This window comes from Chenopodium quinoa, unplaced genomic scaffold (assembly GCF_001683475.1).
Source record: "Chenopodium quinoa cultivar QQ74 unplaced genomic scaffold, ASM168347v1, whole genome shotgun sequence".
Taxonomy (NCBI): Eukaryota; Viridiplantae; Streptophyta; class Magnoliopsida; order Caryophyllales; family Amaranthaceae; genus Chenopodium; species Chenopodium quinoa.
Genome location: NW_018742385.1, coordinates 569553 through 594245, shown reverse-complemented (window position 1 = coordinate 594245; position 24693 = coordinate 569553). Strand labels below are relative to the sequence as shown.

The following is a 24693-nucleotide window of genomic DNA, read 5'->3' as shown; positions in this document are numbered from 1 at the left end:
AAATATTAAGTAAAAATAATTTCAGTTCAGTAAAAATAAGTTCAGTTCAGTTAAATTGATTTCACTTCAGTAAATATAATTTCAATTCAGTAAAAATAAGGTTAGTTCAGTAAAATTCAGTTTTCATAAAAAAGAATTATAATAGAAAATCAGTAAAAATAATTTCAGTTCAGCAAAAACAATTTCAGTTCAGTAAAATTAATTTAAGTTCAGTAAAATTAATTTAAGCTCAGTAAAAATAATTTCAATTCAACAAAATTAAAGTTAGGAGAACGGGGCCTTAACCATCGTAAAAACCCACACATAGAAAGACAAAAGTACCCCTCTAAACATCACATAATCACACTCTCTTTCCCACTGACAAGAAATCCCCTTGGCCCCTCCCCCAAAGCGCCTGCCAGCTAATACGTGCTCACACACCGAAATTTAAGAATTTCTACATCTCATTCATTCATTCAACCTTCCTTAAACACAATAACATTATAATTTTTTATAATAAAAAAAAAAACCATAAACACTTGTTCTTTCTTCCTCAAATGCAGACTGATTTACCATACTTCAAATTCCTTTGATCGCAGAAATTCCGCCATTAAAGGACCTTCAATTTCAATGTCGAGTCGCTACAATAGCCCATCTCGTAGCCCTGGAAGAGCCACTACGACGACGACGGCGGCGGCTTCGGCGTCGGCGAGGTTGCAGCTTGGTGCTGTTTCAAGGCTGAGATCTTCGTCGATTAAGAAACCTCCTGAACCTCTTCGTCGTGCTGTTGCTGATTCTCTCTCTTCCTCGTCTTCTTCGTCTTCGTTTTCTTCAATTTCTGCTCTTTCGTCTCATCATCCTGCTAGTAGTCCTTCAATTCATGCATCCGAAGCTTCGCGAACTCTTCGGGTTTGTTTTCGTGGTTTTTTCTAGGGTTTGTTTTGTCTGCATTTTGATTCTGAATTGCTTGTTTTGAATTCTGCTTTTTAGGTTTATTGTTGTTTTTGTTGAAGTTTTTCTGTTGTGGTGGATGTATTTTGTTGATTTGTTATGTGGTGAATTGGATTGTTTGATTATATTTGTTGAGAATTTTGGTTTGGAAGTTGAAATTGAGTGATTTGGGAGGAGTTGTTGTGTGCTTAATTGAAATTGTGGCAATTGGGGATTGATTTGATATGAATTTGAGTGCTTTGAGCTTCTTTAATTTGCACGAGCCGAGTTTTCGTAGTTAGTCAGGGTGACTGTGAAGTAGGGGAATGTAATGTGAGACTCTAGTATTGAGACGTGAAGACTAATCAATAATTCTTTAGTTTTACTCACAAAGTGGCAAAACCTTTGATTTATTGGAGCACGCTTTGTGCCTAGGTTCATGGAACGTGTTTTTCTTAGTGCTACTCGAGCTTTTTCAGAGGGTACTATTCTTTCGCAGGAGCTGTTAGAGAAGGACTTTTATATTGGTTTTTTAAATTTCTCCGTAGTCTACAACTGTGCTTGTAATGTGCATCTTGTTTTGGATCGATAATGAAATTGAATGGTCAGTTTATATCTGCTTTGTTGATTAATATGATTACCTTTTAGGCAAAATATTTGTTAAATGGAACCAAAGGAACCAGTATATTTATATGTTTCTCCAACCAAGTTTTATAATGGCTTTAAGCATGCAGAATGGTATGATAATGTTGCTTTTAAAGAAAGATGAGCAAATTTGTTAAATAAATTGATGGTTTGAGTATGAGCAATAAGCATGAGTTTTGCCATTGGAAGAATTACCTTGCAAAGAAGTTATAATTTTATAGGTGGTCATCAAAGATTGTAATCAATTCCTAGACAGTAGGTTTTATTGGGGGCCAAAGATATAGTTTTCGAGGCTGTATAATTTTAAGGAATCAAGAAAAAAACAAAGTGAACACCTTTATATATCTTTGTTGCTGTTTTATGGTATATTTTTGTGATATTCTTTTCACTTTCAAATGATTTTTGACAAAACACTTTCAATTGTTCAAAACCCCCAAACCCATGAATTTTAGTTCCCCACCCCATTCTAGAGGATTGAGTATTTGAGTTGCCCCTTATTAGGGAATTAGGGAACAAAGATGTCTAAATTATACCAAAAAAAAATCACCATCTTTCATTCCTTCCTCAAACAAATTCATTCCCAGAGGCCTCCACACCACTTCCATGACCAGCTTTTGCACTACCCCCCTAACAGTTGTATCAGTCTGGAGAAAAGCAAGAATTAAACTTTTTCTGATTAATGATATCTCAGAAAACTCTATTCTTGATGAACTTATTTTCCTTATGCATCAAGAAATTGTATTATTAACATTCTGCCATATCTTCATTTCTTCCTGGTCCTAAGTCCACATATCCTTTGATGTATTTGTCACCAATTGTTGCTTAAGCTCTTGAAGAAAGAGTAGTAGTCAGAGAGAATCTGCCAAGGGAGTACCTGTTTTTCAAGGTTGTTTTAATCAGGTTATGAGCTTAGCAATATCTGGTGTGCCTCACAACCAAAGGACTTTTTACTTCTACTAGTACCCGTTCTTTCCTTTTATTTAAGTAGGGTTGCATTATAAGGGAAGGGGAAAAAGATGGTGTGTGTAGTGAATTGCAATGAACCTGTGTAATTATTTTTTTCACTCTGCCCTAATATTTCAATTATTCTTCTAGGGAAAATAAATGGTGTTTGTAGTTTCTAGGATACGAAAGCCGGACATTTTATTTGGACTCTAGCATTGGCCAGGAATAATACTAATAGGCCCCTTTTATTTCACTGGATCTTTGTCTGCATTGTGGAACTAGTGGTGGATTCTACCTGCATTTTCTTCATTGTCATGTAGTGTGCGATCTTTGGGGGAAGGTTTTGCTCCTTTGATTTTTGGAATGCAGGTGCGTCTGGTGAGGTTTAGAAGAGCTAGGAAGAAAGCAGCTTAGCAGCTATGCTTTGCTGATGATTTATGTTGTGGGAATGTGAAATTTGTCCTCCTTGTAGACTATATCTGTTATTATTTTTTGGAGCTACTCATATTCATAGATTAAAAAAAAGGGGTGATGGTGTTATAGTTACTATTGTTGGAGGATGGGAGGATAGCTTGTTCTCTATCTTTTTACTCCTGGTCAATTGTTGAGATTTATCTTCTTCTATGTGATTTGATATTTTGTTCTTACAGGACTATTATATTAGTGGTGAATTGCGGCTTCAGTCAAAGCTCATTTATATATCTTTTTTTGTGGCTTTTACATATGCGTTATATCTATGCTTACATATTAAATAATCTTGTTTATGAGATGAAATATGTTAAATGATCAAATAACTGATGTTCATTCAGTCAAAGCTCATATTTATATCTTTATTTGTGGCTTTTACATATGCGTTATACCTATGCTTACATATTAAATGATCTTGTTTATGAGATGAAATATGTTAAATGATCAAATAACTGATGTTCATGGTGAATATCAGGATTATTTGGCCGCTCCATCGACGACTGACCTTGCCTATTGTATTATATTAGAACATACTCTTGCCGAGAGAGATCGCAGGTAGCTACTTTTGCTCACCATCTCATTATATCCAAAACAACATGCGTGTATTGATTATAAGTACACATTTGTATTTATAGAATATGAACATAATATCAGACAAATTTTTTACATTGACTAATTGATGTAGTAGAATGTTACATCATCATTTAGATAAAATAAATCAAAATAAAGTTTTAATCCCTAAAGATTAATATTTTTTACAATGCCTAATTCATTAATAACCTCAATGTCTTTGTTAGGTTGTGTCAATATATGTTTACATAGGTGTAGGCTAAGTCAATTGTTACATGGCTAAATGTTAGTTATTCTATTGCATTAGAAAGACAAATACTTTAAAAAAAACTGTTAAACTTATAAATTATTATACTACCTCCGTTTATTATTATGTGCAACTTTTGCTATTTTTGTCCGCTTGCTATTATGTGCAACTAAGAAATTTCTTTCCTCTTTTAGTAAAAAAAAACCTAGTCAAATGTCAATTCTACCCTCATTTAAAAAATTAAAACACAACTTACTACCTATAATCAGATTTAATTAATCACTAATTCTCACCCAATTTTCACCCCAACCAACCCAATCTAATTCATCAACTCTTCATCTTCAATTCAAGAAACCCATCTTCATCTTCATCTTCCCCCATATTTTCTCTCTCCTCTTTCAATCTCATTAACCCTTCAATTTTTATAGATCTTCTTTCTCTCTCTTCAACTTCAAGAATTTTGTAGGATTTCTGGGATTTTAGGGTGGTTTTTGTCAGATTTCGTTGGGTTTTCGCAGTGGAATTTCATCGGCATTTCATGAGCATGGTGGTTTCGTGGGGTTGGCAGCGGTGATGGTGAAGTGGGGATTCATCTTCATGGGTTTTCCTGGATTTTGTGGGTTTTGTTTTTCGTGGGTGGGATTTCGTCGAGGTGGTGCTGGTGGGTTTCGTACTTTCGTGGGGTTGGTAGTGGTGGTGGTTTCGTGGTGGTTGGTAGTGGTGGTGGTTTTGTGGGGTTGGTAGTGGTGGTGGTTTCGTAGGGGTAGTACCGTAGTAGAATCGGTGGTGAAGCCGTTGGTGAAGGCGGCGGCGGTGTTGGTGAAGGCAGAGGTGGTGTTGGGTTGTCTTGGTGGTGACAGTGGGTGGTTGATTAAATATCCCTACATTCTCTCTCCAACTTAATTACATACCCCTAAAATACATTAATCACTATTATCAAATTTTGCATTGGTTTCTGTGTCAAGCCCCAAAGTTGCACTTAATAATAAACGGAGGTAGTATATATAATCAGTGCATTCTCTGCAAGAATATGTCTTAGCTTATTTTTGGCTCTATTGATCAATATGTCAGAAAAAGCAGTATGTAAGGGCTATAAGTTTATGAGTTTTTACACCCTGTGATATGTAATTGTCTTCGTTCAGACATCAGGCATCTATGGTTTGATGAGAACAGTGACAGGTTTAGCCACTGATTCTTATTTTATTTCTGCAGCCCTGCTGTTGTTGCGAGGTGTGTGGCTCTCTTAAAACGTCATCTCTTAAGGTTTGTTTATCTTCTCTTGTTTGTTTTATATGATAATATACTCGTGTGTTTCTACCCAATATATGATAGAATTGCAGCTACAGGTGTCCAAAACCGACCCTACCCGACCTGATTTAAAATCAAATTTAGATTCGACTTGTATGGGCACATTAAGTTAGCATGACTCAAATTTAAAATAAACCTGACCCAACCTCACCGAACCCGACCTACACACCCGAATTGACAACCTCTAATTGCAGCACTACTAAGACATCTTTTACAATTATAATTTATAAAGGTTTCCAAAATATGTATTCCTAGTCCTTTTCACCTTTAAATCTTATGTTACCAGCAAATTTAGGTCAAATATAGGAAAAAAAAAAGTTGGATAAAAGTTAACAAAATAATTTACGACTGAAACTGTAGGCAAGCTTAGATTAACTTAAGTTAGGGCCAATAGGTTCATATTAACTTAGAAGTTCAGATAGTGGCAAATTTAGTTTGAAGTCCAGGTAAGGAGTTTTTAGGCAAAAAGAAGGAAGTGTTGGTTAGAATATCTCATGGTTGAAGAATAAGAAGAGAGCTGTCCACTTCTCCGTTCCTATACTTTAAGCTTTTTTTTGCACACTTAATTCCACTATGGAGTTAATTTTGGGCTCTGAATTACACAAGTTGTTGTTCGTTGCTGACATCTTCGATGTGATTATTGTATCCTGGAGCTTTTTAGTTGCCTTAAGCATTTACATCTCCATGTTTTTGAGCCAAAATTTCCTTGTTCCCGTGAATTGTGTCTCTTGCTTTTGTGGATCTATTTACCCTAAGAGTGATGATTTTTTGCTTATAGCTCTCCACTTGAATGTACTCTGCTTCTTGCTTGCCTTTTGAATGTGGGTAACACCCTCTTTTTGTCCAAAACTCTTTTGGTCCTTCACATGGTAAAAGATCTATCAAGCATATATAGAATACCATGTTGGAGACTTTCAATGTTGGTATGCCAATTTGAGAGATCTAGTTCACATATCCCAGATGTCTGGAATGCTAACAAACCTCAAGCAATACGTGTTGCCAAATTGTAGTTCGATCAGGAGGGGGGGGGGGTGGTGTGTCAGTGTGTCACAGCAATTTAGGTAAGCCTTTGGCATTCATGAAATTGAATGTCAGCCAAAACATACCTTTAGTGCTTAAGGACTTAGATTACTGACAAGTCTGCCATTATATAAAAATAGTTTAACAATTGCAACAAAGGCTATAAACTATTTACCTGGTTGATTGTTCCAGAGCTAGGTACTGTTGTCATCCACCCTTTCTTTTTTCTTTTGTTTGTCTTAGGCATTGGATGAGTGTTGTTCCTTGATACAGCTTTTGACTTAAAACCTTGTGTTCCTTTTTTCCCGTCTTATGGTCAGATATAAGCCTAGTGAAGAGACGTTGCTGCAGATTGACAAATTTTGTGTACAGATAATTGCTGAATGTGATATTGGTTTGAGTCGGAAATTGTTGCCATGGTCACACTCGTTGAACCAGCAATCTAGTGCTGCAAAGGCTCCGGTCAATGGTGCGCCTGTGCCTGTTTCTAGCTTTGCTTCTGCATCACTTATGAAGTCACTAAATTATGTTCGTTCCTTGGTGGCACAACATATTCCAAGACAGTCATTTCAACCAGCAGCTTTTGCTGGAGCCCCTTCAGCACCAAGGCAGACTCTTCCTTCGCTGTCATCTTTATTGAGTAGATCTTTCAATTCTCAGTTAAGTCCTGCAAGTGATGGAGAATCATCAGGAAGGATAGATACTACTTTATCTGTTCCTAGCCAAAGAAAAATTGAAAGTTCTGATGGAGTTGAAGATCTAGAATATATTACTGCTGATGTTCTAAAATGGCGCTGGAATAGTGATCAAGACTCTGCTGCTAAGTTAATTGTTGGGTAATTAATTATGTTGCATATATCTAGTCATAGCTGGTATTATTGCATGTTGTAGGTCTCTAATTAAGAGTTTGAGATCATTATAGGGTATTTTTATAACTGTAGACCTAATCATAAATTTATTTTGTTGCAGTGATAAATATTTTAATGCCCAAGACTTGACGAGATCTAATTTGCTTGACGTGGGCGCAGCTGCCCTACTTGTTTCCGACTTGGATTCAAAAAAAGGCCAACCATGGAGACACTTTGGTACTGCTGACATGCCTTATCTTGATCAACTGTTGCAGCCCTCCTCAATGTCTTCAGTCACTAACAGTGCCTCTGCTCGTCATCACTTGAGAATTATAACAGCATCTAAACGGACCAAATCTGGGTCTCAGCAGATATGGCAAGTTATTTTTGGAAGTGCTCCCCCCCCCCTTCCCCCGTTAATCTGGTTTTTTTTTGTCTATCTTTCTTATGTCTATTCTCTTAATCTTTTATACAGAATTTAAGGCATTTATGATCTGCGTTATACACACTTCTTCCTTTATTTTACCAAGTTAGAATTAGTGTTGTGGCCACCCTTTTTGTCTCTTGATCAGGAAGGAAGATATATATGGTGTGGTCTCATTGTTTTACTTACAGAAGCACATAACCCATGGATTTGAAAGCGATGAAAACTTCAAGAGAGATCTAAGGATATTCCCCAAGAGTTGTTTGGTTTAAACTTGGATGTGTGAGAAAGAACCTTGGTAGTATTGAGAGAGAAAGAGCCTGCTATAAGTGTAATCATCACCTAAATGTTTAACCTCTTTCTGTTTTTGGTGAGTTGAACTTCATGAAGGAAGAAGAAACTAGAGGAGTGAGAATAAGTGACATATGATTCTAGTTGGCTAAATCACCCATTGGAAAAAAAAAAGAGGCTCTTGTTGCTGAAATTGAATTAAAAAATTTATGGAATTTATTTAAATTGGAAAAAAAAAAAGGCTTTACATGGATGACTTGTTTGAATAGGCTTAGCATAAGTAATAAACTACAATTACACGCATTTGTTTATGTCCTTGTTAAATTGGTGACTTCAGGTTGTTTTGTTTTTGCATTGTGAGTTATGAGCTTTCCTTTAGGAATGGTTGTATTGTTTGCGGAGAAACATAGTTGACGAGTGTCCTGCCTTAATTTATCAGTGCCTTTTGTGGCTAAGCTTTGCAATGTAGGGAATGTTGTTTTTTTGCATGTTGCTTGGACATTTTTTGTTACTATAAGCTTGAACATAATTGAATTGCTAGGAATCTTGTCAAACATGGTGGACAGTCGAAAGCTACCAAGTGCTGAAATGACCTAAATTAACATGCCACTTTCAGAGGGTGGAAACACCACATGAACCTTAAGATTAACACTTAAATCACATTATCTTTATTTCCTAATATATTTGTGGCTAGAAAAATTATTTCAATTTTCGTAAGATATAGTTGGTAGTGTAAGAGTTAAGGTGACTCTTATATATGGAGATGACAGATGAGTGAAGTACCGTAAAAAAATTGAAGTTTCTAAAGGTTTTATATTTCAATAGTGAACTGTACTTAGATTGTGGTCAGGACGTCAGGTAATGAAGATTGTTTTATTGAAAAAAATGACAATACTGTTACGTATTTACCTTTATTTAGCTCAAACTTATGAGAAGATGGACAAGGAATAGTAATGGTCCGTGTCAAGAATTGAGATTTCGTAATGAAAAAGATTGTAATGGTTAATCAAACATTTTATTACATAGCAACCTACATATGTCCAAAATCCTATGAGAGGTGGATGAGGTACTTTATACCTTTTGTTAGACTATGGTGACTGCTTTTGCTGCCTTTTATCAAGATTGGAGTAGAATGTGTTGTAGATTGGTTGAAGGTGGTGGTGGTGTTTTTTTTTATTTTTTTATTTTTAATCTTATTTTATTTGGGGGGAGTTGGTAATGGTCCTTAAGGGGGTATGAAACTAGTTGCTGTGGTTTTAAGATGAATGCATTTAAATTTTACTATTTTTTGGTTGAATAAAGTTTTTTTTTTTTTCTGGTCTATACTAATGTTGCTAGAGTCATATTATTTGTAATTGGTATGACGTAAACTGGGAAATTTATGAGCACAGAAGTCTAGGATAAATTTTCTATCTATCTAATTCAAACACTAAATATGGATCTTTGAATAACTAATGATCTGCTTAAGTAATGCTGGTGGTTTAAAACAACACAAATACCTTGAAAAGTATATACATTGTGCAGGTATTTGAAGTATTAATTTTGGTATCTCATGTTGAATCTCATAGCTGGTTCTCTTCTTTTTAATCAGGGAGGATTGTTCAGTGAGCACATTTCGGCCACGGGCACGACCATTGTTTCAATATCGTCATTACAGGTAGGACATAAGTGCTGAAAATCTCAATTCTGCTGTAATTACTTCCATTTCATCTTTGCATAGTGCTATCAGAAATCTTACAGTTGCCCTTCACTCGTGGAATGATTTTTCCTGTTTAGTTGCTTCGTTTCTCCTTACCATACAGAGATGCATCTGAGTCTTATTTGGCTCTATAATGACTGTAATTCGTTGTTTTCTCTGTTCTTTATTCTCTAGCGTAGAAGCAAATTGTCTCTTCCTATTTTAATGATGGTGGTTCTCATTTGGTGCATTGCTATCATTTCCTGGTCATTAATCATTATTTATTGTTTATAATCTCTATGCTTTCTTGATCACATGAACAGATGCATGTGGTTGTATTGTGCTGCATTTATTTTGAATTGTTGAGGATGATGAAACTGATGGTCTGTATTGTTACATTGGGGATACTTTGCGTATGCTATCAACAACTACTCCTTTTACAGATCCTGCTGTGCTATGCCTTAGCTCTTTCCGGAAGACTTCTTGGGAAACATTGTTGGGGAAAAAATGAAAAGAAGTTTTTCCATCTTTTTTGGTTGACACGTATTCCCTTAAGGGAAGTTATGTTTATAGTTGTCACGGTTCTTGTTTGAGTAAGTTTTGTATTGTTACATGACAATTATACCCTCCTCCTTTCTCTCTTCCACATAATAAACCTCTTCTCTTTCCTCTCTCCTCCATACCCCCTGTCTCTCCTCTATATCCACTCTTTCTCTATGTTTCTTTTATCAATTCATTACTCTGTATGTTTTTTTACTCTCCAAAATCATCAAACAATAACAATGAATATAGTTTACTCCGTTAAAAGCATCATCCCCTTCATTAACCACAAATTCATGAAAAAAAACTTCTCACTTCTAAATTTTCATCTCGATTTCCGCTCTCATTTTATGAAGCCACCGGGCTTGAAGTTTAATAATAAATCCAAAAAGCAGTTCCGAAAAAAAAATCAAAGGAGTTGCTTGAATAATAGTGCCTGCCATTGTTGAGTCTCGAGCTTCTTTATAATCTTCTTTTCTCTCTCATCTAGAAGTTTACAGGTTAATTTTATTGATTTAAATTTTTTTTAATTATTTTTTTTTATCTATCGCGTATGTGGATTTAGTGCAGTGGGTCTTCTTATAAGAGGAGAGAGATTAAGAAACAAATAATCATATAAAGACAGAGACCAATTTTGGTCCAGGAGGATCTTCGAAGAGTATAGTAGGTTGGGTAATGTGTGGGAGTAAAGTAGGAGGCATTTTAATATTTTCTTATATCCTTTGCTTCCTTGTCATTCCATATACATGCCAAAATGAAATGCATCCAATGTTCCTTAGCTCTTTCTTGTTCTCAATACTCTATGTTAATCCTGTTTATTTATTTATATTATCCATTGTGATGTGTTGTGTGTGTGTGTGTGTGTGTGTTGGGGGGGGGGGGTTTGAAGAAATAAGAAATACTTATGAAACATACGTACAAAACAAACAAGATAGAATGATAAATTCACCCCCTTTTTTATTTAAAAAAAAAAAAATAAATAAATAAATAAATTAATCACCTATATAAGTGCAAAAGCTATCATTGTCATGCTTTGATTGTAGATTATCATCATTGCTCTCTCCCGAGTTGCTTGCTAATGTGGTATAATTATTGGGTTCTGACTTCAGACTTTAGTATCAGCTTGGAATCTTTTATGCTAATTGCTATTTACTCTTTTAGAAATTACATATTGTCCATATCTGAATGACAAATATGTTGCTGAAACTGTTTACAACAGGGTCTTTCTTGTTGTAGTCCATCCTAACCAAACTTTAGTAGATAAAACTGTCATATAACATGTTCCAATAATGAACTGTCACTCTGGAATTATGTTTCTACTCTGGTCTTTTTGAGTGACTGTGAGGCTGTGAGATTGTTAAGTGTTGTTATCTGCTGATAATATATAGCATGCTTTACACATTAATTAATGGTACCTGAATATTAATAGGTAAAAGCCGTAATTCTAGAGGAACTTCCATGCTTATTTAGAGTTTTCACTGAATGTTTGTAATTTTTGCATGATTCAGTGAACAGCAGCCTCTAAAACTGAATCCTACCGAAGTGGGTGAGGTCATAACAGCTGTTTGCTCAGAGACATCCATGCCAAATGCAAATCTAATGACAATTTCAACAGGATTGAGTAACCATCGCACAAAGCCATCCATTGATGTGGCTGTCAGTGTCCTTATTAAACTTGTTATTGACATGTAAGTTCTCTCACTCTTTCTTTTGGACAGTGCCTTATTGGTGTTGGTCTTTGGTTTAACGAGATTTTCATTCTAGATTTTAGTGTTTCCTATGCATATACAAAATACATATTATTAATGCTTATTTAATTTATCACTCAGAGTGATCATCATCAAATATATTCTAGATTGAAAGAAAATTATACTTGGTTTTCATATTTAATTTGCTTTTAAATTTCATCATTTTTTTTCCCGCATAAAAAGGGAGACCCTGTTTTTATATTCTTGTACAGTTTATAATTTTTTTTTTCCTTGTGTAAATTATTATTTCACATTATCATGAATTATAGGGTATTATTACTAATAGGTTACTATCCACTGCTCTCAATTGTCATATAAAATATGAGTAGAATAGACAATCAACATTTGTCAGATTTTTATAAGATTCACGGCTTGTGATTATTGTATTCCTAGTAACCACCTATAATGTTTGTGAGTTATATGTGATTGTTTGCTGCTTCTAACACATTTTGTTGGACTAAAAATATTTCTTTGCTTTTTTGTTTGCAGGTATATTTTGGATCCTGGATCTGCTGCTCCTCTCACTTTATCTATGCTTGAGGTACCCTACTGACTAGATACACCTTTCTTATAGTATTCTTGTAAATTGGTGTTTGTGCCTCTTAACCCTAGGAACTTGTTTTCAGGATATGGTTTGCTCTCCCAGACTGTCTTCTAGGACTCGTGCTTTTGACTTGATATTAAATCTTGCTGTTCATGCTCACCTATTGGAGCCTGTTGTGCTGGATGATGTTACAACTATTGACGAAGAATATCCTCAAGACTTATCCTTGGACAGCGAGGCTCAAGTGGGGAGTCAGAGAAAGAGAACAGATTCTAACAAAAACACCGGGGATTCCTCAGCAATTGATGATTTTGAATCCTGGATATTAAACATCCTCTATGAGATTCTTTTGCTTCTAGTTCAGGTATGTTCTGTCGTGCTTGGCTATTTTTCGTTTTCCTTTTATTTTATTACAATACTTGAATAGCTACTAAATCACCAAATGACTCCTAGCTTGAAAATGGAAAGTGTCCAGCGGGCACGCTTCATCAGAGCTTATGGGAAGCTCAATCTAATGATTCTAGTGGAGGAGATGGATTCAGGGATGTATTCTCTTTTGTGTATTTTTGAGTTTTATCTAATGAGTTTCCTAGGTGGTGGTTGTACTTCTCTTGGGTTGAGGCATGGTGATTTTCGTTCACCTTATTTGTTTCTTTGGTAGTTGATGTCTTGAGTGGGATGCATCCTAGGGGAGTAGAGTTTGGTTATTTTTTCATATTGGTAGACAAGAGATGCTTGCTTTTCTTTAGGCCTTAGGGTTTGTATTAATCTCAGTCAAATTTACTTCTAATCTACCTATACACTTCCTTTTCCTTTTTAATGTTCTGGGTATTGCTAAAAGACTAAAAAGGCTTATGAGAGGATTTTATGTGTTCTTCTGGGGTAGGTGAATGAGGAGGGGTGATCATGTGAAATGGCAGTTTGATTGTAGATCTAAGTAAGAGGTTAGCATGGGTTTAGGTAATTTGGTGTCGAAAAATATCGTTTTTGTGGAAAGTGGTTGCATTGCTTTCTGCTGGACTGGGAAGTAAGTGATATGGAACAAATAAGGAATTCAATGGAACGGATGGAATCAATATCAGCTTTTCTGGTTCCGTTCACTAGTGGAATGGATGGAATCACTATCAGCTTTTCTGGTTCCCTTCACTAGTCCTAGGCAGTTAGTTCACCAGTTTCTTTCTCTTTTTTATTTTTTCCCTTGGCTTTGTAAGGTGGTAATGGAGAGAGGAGTGCTTTTTGGAAGAATTCTTGAGCAGGGGTATAGCTCCTTTCACAATTCCTTGGCAGTTAGTTCACAAGATTCTTCTCTCTCTCTCTCTCTCTCTCTCTCTCTCTCTCTCTCTCTCTCTCTCTCTTTTTTTTTTCTCTTGGCTAATTGTAAGGTGGTAATGGAGAGAGCAGTGCCTTTTGGAAGAATTCTTGGGCAGGTGTACAGCACTTCATGCATTTAGTATCATTTTCTCCTTTCTATGTTCAATCATCTGCTCATTTTTTACTCCTATTTCCTTCTTTAAGGCGAGGAATGGTAAAAGTTTCTCTTGGAGTTTTCATTTTTGGAGTGACACTTTTGATAGGAAGTTGGGGGGCCGTAAAAACTTGCTGTGTATTATTCTCCTTTTGTAATTCCCAGGAGTATTCTGTTGGATCTTCTTCTTTGAGGAAAGGTTGATACACGTCTTATGGGTGATAATTATATCCGACAAATTTGCTTCTAAACCGGCTCCATTAAATCCTTTGGGCTTTCCATTTAGGCCTTGTTGTTCAATTACATTTTCCTTCATTGGACTAGTCAACCCCTTTGTTAGTTAAGTGTCAATGCCAAAATAAGTCAAGAAATTTAATTTTGGGTGTAACAAATGCCTCCCTGATTTGTGTGGTTGATGACGTTTGAAACCAGACAAAACATGACTTAGCAAAATTATAGAAGTTTTGAGTCTGTTTAAATGCTAACATTAAGAAATATAGAAATATTAGAAAACATTGAACATAACTTCATGTAATATATAATTAAACATGTACAAAAGAAAGAGCATTTCAAAACATAAGAGTCTTGAATCGTGAATGCTCTTGAATATGGTCTAAATATATACAGAAATATATATATGGAGAGGCCTCCTAATAACCAGAATCATCTTAGATTTTAGTCACCTCCTGTTGTAGATTAGGATTTTTCTTCAATAGGATTTAAATCTTCAGCCATTGAAAGTATTTTTCTTGTGATTTGGGAGAAAATGAGTTAAGTTTTTGAAAGATGGAGAGAGAAACTGTATGATCAGAGTTTAAAGAAAGTAACTTCTATTGAATAGAGTTTGGTGAGGGAATTACTGCTCTATTTTTTGTACATATTTTAATATATATTATATGAAGTTATGTTGAATGCTTTCTAGATTTCTTAATGTTAGCGTTTAAACACTCAATACTTCTATAATTTTGCTAAGTTAAGTCATGATTTGTCTAGTTTCAAATGCCATCAACCACTCAAATTAGGGGGGCATTTGTTACACCCAAAATTAAGATTCTTGATTTATTTTATTTTGACTTTGGCACTTGGCTAAGGGTTTACTCATAAAATGATATAGTCTAACGATGGAGAATGTGACTTAACAACAAGGCCCAAATGGAAAAGCCCTGAGGATGGAATGGAGCCATTTTAGAAGCAAATAGAACATTTCAAAATTTATGAGGACTGGCGCTAAGAGACATAACCGTATGGCGTTTATTGGAGTTTGGGGGATAAACCACACTATGTTTGTCTATATCAGTATTAACAAAAGCATTTCATTTTCTTTAAGCTTTCTTAGTTTCCCTTGGTTTAGTTGCCAAGTGATAGTTTAAAACCTTAGTCTGTACTGAAGATCAGACATTCCTTCCAATTACTGAAGATCAGACATTCCTTCCAATTGTATGAACATGGAGGTAATCTTTTCTTCGACTTGTACAATTGTAGCCTTGACTTTATCTCTCAATTTATGGAAAGCATTTGTATATTTTGTCATATGTTCACCTATTCGTCTCTTTAGCAATCTAACTTGTTTAATTTACTCGAGACTGTTTTGTTGTGTTATTATAGCGAGGTTATCAATCTTTTGAAACCAATAACAATTGGGGCAACCCCTTAATTGAACAAAATTGGGTATTTGACTTGTTGGTAAAGAACACTATTTATCTCAAGATTTTTGGCGACTCCTTTTGTTAGAACACCTATTAAAAATGCATTATTGTCATCTTTTTCCTCTTTCTACTTCCATTTGAAAGGCTAAGGCTAAGCTGTTGAAAGCGTTTGTTTGGGTTACTTGATTAGATTGGATTGGACTTTGGACATAGGACATTTTCTAGACCATTTACACCCCTATCACTAGTTTGTATGCTTGGTTACCACTTCAGTATGCTAAGTTAACCCAAGTTTACCCATCTTTGTCTTAGCCCGAGGGTTCTCATAATATGATGAAAAAGCTATATTTTGCTTGGATATACCTTTGTAGCTATCTTCTGTTCTCTAAAGACACTTGATAAATACGTGCTAGTAATGCAAGCAGCTGAAGTATAGCTGTCATATATGCTTGTAGTTAATTAGATAAAGAAATAATGATGTATCCTGCTAGTTTTAGTTTGTTAAACTACCACATTGAATTTCTGGTTTATAACATCTGTGATCGTATGTTTTTTAAATTTGCAGATAGAAGAGAAACAAGAATCTGTCTGGGCGTCTGCTTTAAGTTGTTTGCTTTATTTTGTTTGTGATGGAGGCAAAATCCGAAGGATTCGACTGAAAGGCCTTGATATAAGGGTGAGTCCTTTGCTTTTGTAAATAGGATCTGTTTTTAGCTGCATGCTTTTTGGAAATTATAAGCTGCATGCTCTTTGGAAATTATTAGCTGAAAGAAACGATCTGATGGCAGCTTTCCTCTTTTATCCTCACCCCCCCCCCCCGTGTGTGTGTGTGTGTGGGGTATTTTTGTTTATGTTTAAGAAATATTGATGTTCGTAGATTTAGTTGTTTAATCTGTATGGCGAGCATTTATTTTGACTAGCACACATGCTGATACAGAACTATGACCATATATATCCCTAATTAACATTTTAAATTAATATTATGCAGTGAAACTAATGAAACAACATTTTGCTTGATATCATTTGCTTCTCATTAATTAATATTATTAATGCAGAGGTGGTACGAAACTAAAATTGCAATTAGTTTTGTACTATTACTTGATGAAAGTTGCTTCTCAATTAGTAAAAATATGCTGTCAAAGCTATTATAATACTTGATAACATTTGCTTCTCTGTAATTAGTAAAAATATATGCAGTTGAAGTTAGTATAGTAATAGTACAAAAGTAAAACATTTGACACGGAGGATATATATACTTTCAAATATTACCTACCTATATCATCGAAAATCGATAGAATGGGTTGAATTACCCTATGCTCTTCTCAATAATTTAATCTGTTGACTGATATCTCTTGTTTTTATCCATTTTCAGGTTGTAAAGGCATTGTTAGAAGTTAGTAGAATGAGCTCATGGGCAGAAGTTGTCCATTCGAAGCTCATATCAATATTAGCAAGGATGTTCTATGATCTTCCTGATGAACAGGGTACAATTACTACAAGTACCCCCAAATTTCTTGCAGAGCAAGTTGATATGATTGGAGGGATTGATTTTATCTTCCTGGAGGTATGCTGTCATTTGTACAGGATCTTAACTCCCCATGTGTGCTTGTCTCAGCCCCTCTATACCCCTTTTTTTCTAAATAAGGAAAGGATCTGATCAAATGGTTTGTTAATTGTAGAGGTGCTTGAAATTCTATTGTTGATAGACCATTATAATCGGTTCAATATTTTGCCAAAAATTTTATCTCTCTTTTCAGACACTTGGACTGCAGATTAAACATCCTTTTAACTAATATTTATTTTTTATATTTTATATTCCTTCCAATTCTACATTTACAGGTATTCCTATTAAATGCTAGGGATAGATAAGATGTGATGTGTAGGTGCGTACTGTATTTAGATGGAATAGACAAATTATTAATTTTTTTTTTGACATTATCCTTTGAGTGTAATTGGGGCATTGCATCATAGCCATTGGTAGGATATTTGGGATAAAAAAATTGATAGCCAATTAGACTTTTAATTAAAATTAATTTCTCATTCCAAATTTAACTGATATAAGCAAAAGAATATAGTTCACTGTCAGTTTAACATTTTCTGTCAAGGATGTTCATGCACGCTTTAATATTTCGATATTCTGTATCTTTGAGTTCCAAGTGCACTTTTCCCTTCTAATTTTGTCTTGTCACTTTTCAATGCAGTATTCACTTGCTAGAACAAGGGAGGAGAAGAGAAATCTTTATTCATTGCTTTTTGATTATGTTTTGCATCACATTAATGTAGCAAATATTGCTACTGGTGGCCCTGAGTATTTAATTGATGAGATTCAACCCCTTGCAACTTTGCTGTCTCTTGCCAATGCTCCTGAAGCTTTCCATATTTCTGTTAATCTAGGAGTTGATAGGATTGGAGAACTCTTGAGAAGATCAGTGTCTTCTGCATTGTCCAGATACTCAGACAGTGAACAATTGAACACCGTAATATATTCTTCATTTTGCTTCCCTCTTTATTTCATCTTGTATGATTTATTATATGCAAATGTTCATATGAATTAAAGTATTTGTTCTGTGATATTATCTAAATATTAATTGGGACTTATTAGCCATGCGTTTTCTTGAAAAAATCTGGAGCTGTTATCGTTGCTGGTTTGTTAATGGTTTTGGCCTTATAGGCTGTTTGTTCAAATGTTACAAATCTAAGCTTCAAGATGTTTGCATTTTAATCTATTTTGGTATTGCCTTCTTATATCCAGATCCTCGAGAAGGTTATGAGTGAGTTCGATTCAATTATAAGCTCATTTACTCACCTACAGAAAGAGTTCTCTGATATGAGACAGCACACAAAATCATATAAACTTTTGAAAAGCATTGACGATGGAGTAATAGGAAGGAATGTTAGCAACGCCGCTAAATTATCGTGGGCTACATTGCACTCTCTTCTTCATTCTGATAGAATAGCTTGCCGTCAGAATGGATATATTTGGTTAGGTGATCTGCTTGTTTCTGAAATTAGTGAGGGGAGTGATGGAAATTTGTTTTTGAGCATCAGCAGCTTGCAGCAGCAAATTGCCTTAGTTGACCTGAAAGATTCTTCTGCTCTCTCCGATATTCCAATGTCCATCTGGCTTATGTGTGGCTTGCTGAAGTCAAAGGACAGCACAATCAGAGCAGGATTCCTGTTTGTTTTGGAAGTACTTCTCATGCGATGCAAGTGTCTTTTGGATGAGAATGAGCTTGAGGATTCAACCAGAAACGGTGGCGATAGTCTTCCAGATCATTGCCTTCAAAAGGCAAATTCAGTGATAGACATCATGAGTAGTTGCTTGTCTTTAGTGGCTCAGATAAATGAGACTGATCACTTCAACATTTTGAAGGTAAACGTCTCAATCCTGCTATTACTTTTATACTCAATCCTGGCTGCAATGATATGTCAGTTATAAATTTGTGAATAATTACCCATAAACCTATTTACCCGACCATGGTGTTCTTGATACAATAACACTGTGTATACGATAGGCTTCTAGTGTTTTATATGAGTAGTAGAGATTTTAGATGAAAACAACAATTGCATATCTCCTCTTTTTTTTTTTTTTTTTTTTTTTTTTTTGGGTGTTTTCAAAGAATCGCGTACATGGGACAGTAAACTATTTGCTCTCTTTTGTGCAAAAAGAGATGTTTTTTTGCCACCATTATAGTTGTCATTGATTCTTATTATTATTTCTTACATGGTCTTGTTTGAAAAGAAAAAAAAATAAAAAATGGGGGCTGGTTTCATGGACGCTAAAAATTCTCTTGCTCTGATTATAAAATACTTTGCAAATTCTGGTGATGCCAATCTTAGTAGTCCATCTTGGGGGTGAAAGAATAATATTACTATATCTTGTGTCAAGGAAAACTATCTTGGTTAGACTCAGAAACATGATTTATTACTATTTCTTCTGTCAAGTAATACTATCTTGGGGGGTAAAGAATAACATTGCTATATATTAATATATGTGCAAACCACTATTTATTGTGGCATTTTTCAACTTTGAAGTGGGTTAGATCAATTGAGGTATGGTAATGCATCAATGTAGGCCATAGGAAATGAAGTTTAATTTGGAACTAATAGGTTTAAGTTGGGGACTCAGCATTTGAAGATTTAAACTCCACCCATATATGCACATTGGCCCTTAACATGCTTAGAAAGGATCAGTGGTAGATAATAATTCTGGTGATTTTATAGTTCAACAAATATCCTGTGGTCAATATTAGAGTAAAGCCTTTTTCTCTTCTAGGTTGGGAGAAGCAGTGTATTAAAGTAGGGATATTTTTGGGAGCTTCTCCAGTCAAGAGCCGCCTGGCTCTCATACATGGAAAGGAAAAAATTAAGTAGAGATTTCCATTCAATACCAAAATCTCTCTCTTTCTCTCATTCTATCTGCTAGAGTCAAAGTGAAAGATCCCAGGCTCTGAGTTCATCATTCCCATTTGATTTCAGTATATATCATGATTGGTCTCGGGATTAGTCATGCTAATTGATGTGAAACGCCGTCCCTGATAATGACCTATGGCTATCAATGTCCTATACAAAATAAAGAAACCCAGGTGTTAGTGTTTTACTTTGATCAAGAGCTTGGCTCAACTTATAATGAAATACCTCAAGGTCCACTGGTTTCTCTTTTTGTATTCCTCTAAGTGCAACGACCAGCTGGACAATGTGCGTTTCGCCATGGTCAATCTTTCCTCTTTGGATTGAAGGTTAGATTTCCAATTTCGAGTCTTTTATGGATCTTCTCAGTAATTGGGTCTCAAAATTAATTTCTCTGGGAAGGATCCCCCAAATATAAAAACCTGCATAGAAGATGGAACTGCTGAAGAATCTGCATTTCATGCCCATGGAACCAAAAAAAAAACCACAAAAGTTACATTTCCAAGCCAATTAGAGCTTTTGTTTTCCATGAACCTTTATTACTCGTTGAATTAATTTGAGATCCTTCACCATAAACCCAAGAAAGCTTCCGAACTTCAAAATTTAGCATTATATATTGAGTGTTGCTGCACTGAGATTTTTGAGCCCACAGCTATACATATTTGAAAATGATGTGCCTGTATTTAGGTTGAAGGAACCTTTTGAATTCATGGGATTGATGCGTTCTTTGTTATTTAACCGGTATTTACAATAGTTATTTCTTGTGTGTAGCTGTATTCTATGTTTGTGCAGTTTAAGCTACTATTAATATGGCATGAATGGGAAACGATGTTGAAGATGTTTCTGTAAAATGAAGTATGATTATTTGCTATCTCTGTGCAGATGTGTGACATTCTATTCTCCCAGCTCTGCCTGAAAGTCCCTCCAGCATCTACAGATGCAGGTCATCTTGGTGGAGGTTCTAATACCATGGATAAGAACAATAAGGCCAATTTAGGCGAATGCGTTCCCTTGCAAGAGACTATTCATCGTAGAGGACTTGAGGATGTTGATAACTCCTGTAGATCATTAGTTTGTGAGACATCATCGATGGCCGCTTTGCTTCTTCAAGGAAGTGTTGTTGTTCCACTGCAGTTGGTTGCACGTGTTCCAGCTGTTTTATTTTATTGGCCCTTGATTCAACTTGCTGGTGCTGCGACAGATAACGTTGCTCTTGGAGTTTCTGTTGGCAGCAAGGGAAGAGGAAACCTCCCGGGCGCAACGTCAGATATTCGTGCTGCCCTTCTTTTACTTCTAATTGCAAAATGCACAGCAGATTCTGATGCTTTTCAAGAAGTTGATGGTGAAGATTTTTTCAGGTAAAATCTTGTTGTCTGTAAGAGATTTATAATGTCCATGAGCAAGTCAAAGAAATGAGCACTTTCTCTTTTGCAGACAACTTTTGGATGATACGGATTCGAGGGTGGCTTATTACTCTTCTGCCTTCCTTTTGAAGGCAAGAAATTTTATTTTGCGTCTAATTGTTCTGTTATATGTGTGACTTTAGTCTCTTCTAAATAGCTATGATTAATATTTACAAAATAGTTCTGTATATGTAATTGCAGAGGATGATGACGGCAGATTTTGAAAATTACCAACGTAGACTTCAGCAACTTGTTTTTAGGGCTCAGCAGGTATAGTCTAACTACTTCCTCCATTTTTTTTAATCGCAAGGTTTGAGATTTTGCACTATTCACACAAGCTCCTTTAGCCACCTTTTGTGATCTATATGTTAGAAAGCCATAGTCATGTGGGATCTTGTTAGATTTGCTTTGATTTATACTTTCACAATATTAATTTTTTTTTTTATAATTTTTACTGATGTATAATAAAAGATATTAATGTTATAATATGTGCATTGGCAATGACTGTTGTATTACCAAGGATAAAGAAATTAAGTACGCATGGTTGCATGCATGATGTGACTATATGCAACTATGTTTTATCTCCTGTGTTGGTATTATGCTGGATCTATCACCTAGCTTGACTGCTTGACTCTCCTCATCTTTTCTTTGTAACTTTATTCTACAGAGCAACAATGAAAAACTGTTGGAGAACCCATATCTTCAGATGCGTGGGATACTTCAGTTGTCAAATGATTTTGGAAGTGGATTGTAATGAAAGAGATTTTGAGATGTTGTTTGTCTCTCAATGCTCTTGGTCTTCTTTTCTGTAGTTGAATGAAGCAGAGAATGTGGCTGAGATGTGGGGTTAGGAGCAAAATTGTATCTTGGTTTTGACCATTTGCTGTTTAGGGTGGGATACCCTACTTTGGCTCCCACATTTCGGGTGAGAGGTATCAACGAAGATGACATAAGGCCTGATTACTCTTCAGTAGCTAAAAGAAATGAAGTTCAACATTGGGGTGAAGTTCAGGATTAAGGATGCAATTATGAATTGAAATTGTGAGCAGGCTGTAAAATTTTATCAGAGTAGCTCACATCAGTTTATGTTCCTCATTCCTTTGGTTGCTTCACTCACATAAGACTTCGTCTGCACAGGTATTTTTTTTCTTCCTATGTAGTTTTTTCAGTTTGATAATTGTTAGTCGTTTCAGGTAGATATGATATTTCCACAGTTTACCCTGCAAAAATGCTCTTTTCTTTAACTATTTAATTTTAATTTATATATATATATACTACCTCATATATATATATATATATATATATATATACTACCTCCGTTACAGGTTATGTGCAACGATTTGACATAAAGCAGAGAGGGAAAATGTCTAATCGTTGCACATAACCTGTAACGGAGGTAGTATATATATTTGTTTTATCATTTTTGGTTTTAACACCTGAATTGTTTCTCCAATCAGGTAATCCTTGAATCAAGAGTAGTTGATTTAGAAATTACTAGGATTCCTATTGGAGCATATAGATTTTGTTTGTTCTCTTCTTACAACATGTCTAGCCAGCGAGCAAATGGACCTGATTGGTCCTCGTAAGGCTTCCCCTTCCTTGAACCAAGAGGCTTGGACTATTAGTTCGCTTAGAAAACAAGGCTCAGGACAGGGGCCTTACCGTCTCTTAGATCAGACTTTGCTTTTCCAGGCTCCAGGCTAGAGAAAGGCTATTGTATATCCGCTGCTAGGAAAAGGACTTAAAGGCTGACATTAGGTCGTGACTTTATGAGAAGACTTGAACTACATTCATACATACTTTTAATTATAGGTAAAGCCACTATCACATTGGATTACGATAACAAACACATGTTCCACCCCCTTTTTTACTCATTCTAGGTCAACCCAAATAGAACATGATACTTGGTTGGAATATAAAGGGCTTTTGTTTATGAGTTAGCTAAATATTTGATATTTGACTATTGGCTCTTACACGATTTTTTGGACATTCAACAAATGAGAATGATGGATTTTTGTTAGATCGTCTATGTTTTGGTTAATTTACACTTTATTGTGGCCTTGTGCGCATGTGGATTCTTCTTGTAATTTTATTTCTAGTGAGATCTTTTTTCCGTAGACAAAACTTGTAGATTGTCATTTTTGGGAAATGATCTTGACCCTCACCCATACCTTGAAACACCACATCTCTCTCTTGGTGGTTGGCAATCCGAAGAGGTCAACCAGACATTTTGTTTATTAATATGTTTCTGTTCATGAATAGTTTGAGTCAACTGTTCCCGTAGATTGAATATGTTGATTGTTGTGTTTTAGATCTTATATCTGTGAACCTACAGAATCTTGCTTGTAAAAATCTGTACTTGGTGTTTTCAACATTGTTTCTAATTATTCTCTGGTTTCCCAGATCTGGATACGATGATTGGTTCATATCTGGAGAGTGATTGCCTGAGTAAATACCCTCTGTTAATGTACACTGGAAGAAGAGTATCTTGGAAAAAGAGACCCGCCCTTATATATTTCCAGAATTCCATACGGCGATTTTTATTAGCCTGGTGAAGCCTCCCTGGCTTACAATTTTAATAAAAGTTTAGTGGAACTCGGTGACAGCTTGTAACAATGACTTCTTGTAGCATAATGATCAACTTTGAAGCTAGAGATAGATGGGAAGGGTGCACATCTCCGCTTTTAAGGGGCTGCTTCCACCAGATAAAAGGCGTCAATATGATACGCCTGACACCTATTTTCCTTAACACCCATGTAATTTATTCATTTGATTTGCGCTGTAAATTTGTAGTTTTGCCTTTCTTCCTGATGCAGTTTTGTAATAGGCAATCCAGTTATTTTTATTTTTTCTGATATGTATCATATCCAATTTTGACTTACATTGGGAAATGATTCACCAAGTATGTTGTAATTTTTGACATCTTGTATAGTGAAATGTTTCAAGGCAAAGCTTGATATCAGGTTATGAAAACACATCGCCTTTCTGCTTTATGCTGTTCCAGCAAGTACATTGCACAAACTAATGTCAATTCATGTACAAGGCATATTTCAGCAAAGCAATTTTCATTTGCGGCAGCCAGAAGAACGGTCTAATAGTCAATTAGTCATGCATATATGTTATCTGTTCTTAGAAGACAAGCATTCTTCAACATTGACCCAAGCCAAATTCTGAATTTCTCTGTTTATGTAAACTCTTTTTAACATTTTTTTTTACATGCCAAAATTGACCATCTTTTTTGCGTATTAGTGATATTACTCCCTTTATCCCCTTTTTTTAGCACCATTTGACCCAAAAAACACTTACAACAAGTGTGCCCATGGTGCCAAGAAAACGGACTGAAGGAGTAGACTTCTAGAACCTAAGAATTTAATCCATATTTACAAATGGAAAAAAAAATAATAATAAATAAAAGTTTTACACAAGTCCTAGTCCCTTGGTGTTTTTTTGAGTGTTATACTTTGACTTTTTTTCACTATTTAATGCTTTTGGCTTGATTATTTTGTTACTCCGTAATAGATAAAAACAACAAATGATATTATACTAACTCCATTTCATATTAATTTCAACAAAAGATTTTTTTT

The 24693-nt window shown here is 35.3% G+C and overlaps 1 protein-coding gene across 1 annotated transcript; it reads left to right on the top strand.

Annotated features, from left to right (window-relative positions):
- Positions 1-213: 213 nt before the first annotated feature.
- LOC110699007 lies at positions 214-24102 on the top strand. The gene is made up of 18 exons (XM_021876494.1): positions 214-888; positions 3443-3522; positions 4997-5047; positions 6433-6948; positions 7082-7336; positions 9267-9332; positions 11402-11581; positions 12131-12182; positions 12268-12549; positions 15862-15972; positions 16669-16860; positions 17498-17773; positions 18049-18669; positions 20589-21064; positions 21141-21201; positions 21311-21379; positions 21777-22246; positions 23513-24102. Exons 1-17 carry the CDS (start codon positions 610-612, stop codon positions 21861-21863), a joined length of 3654 nt encoding a protein of 1217 aa, XP_021732186.1. The 5' UTR covers positions 214-609; the 3' UTR covers positions 21864-22246; positions 23513-24102.
- Positions 24103-24693: the final 591 nt, after the last annotated feature.

Coding starts and splice junctions, on each gene's coding strand:
- LOC110699007 (XM_021876494.1), top strand. CDS start 610: ATGTCGAGTCGCTACAATAGCCCATCTCGTAGCCCTGGAAGAGCCACT. Junction 5,048..6,432: donor TTAAAACGTCATCTCTTAAG/GTTTGTTTATCT, acceptor TCTTATGGTCAG/ATATAAGCCTAGTGAAGAGA. Junction 6,949..7,081: donor GCTGCTAAGTTAATTGTTGG/GTAATTAATTAT, acceptor ATTTTGTTGCAG/TGATAAATATTTTAATGCCC.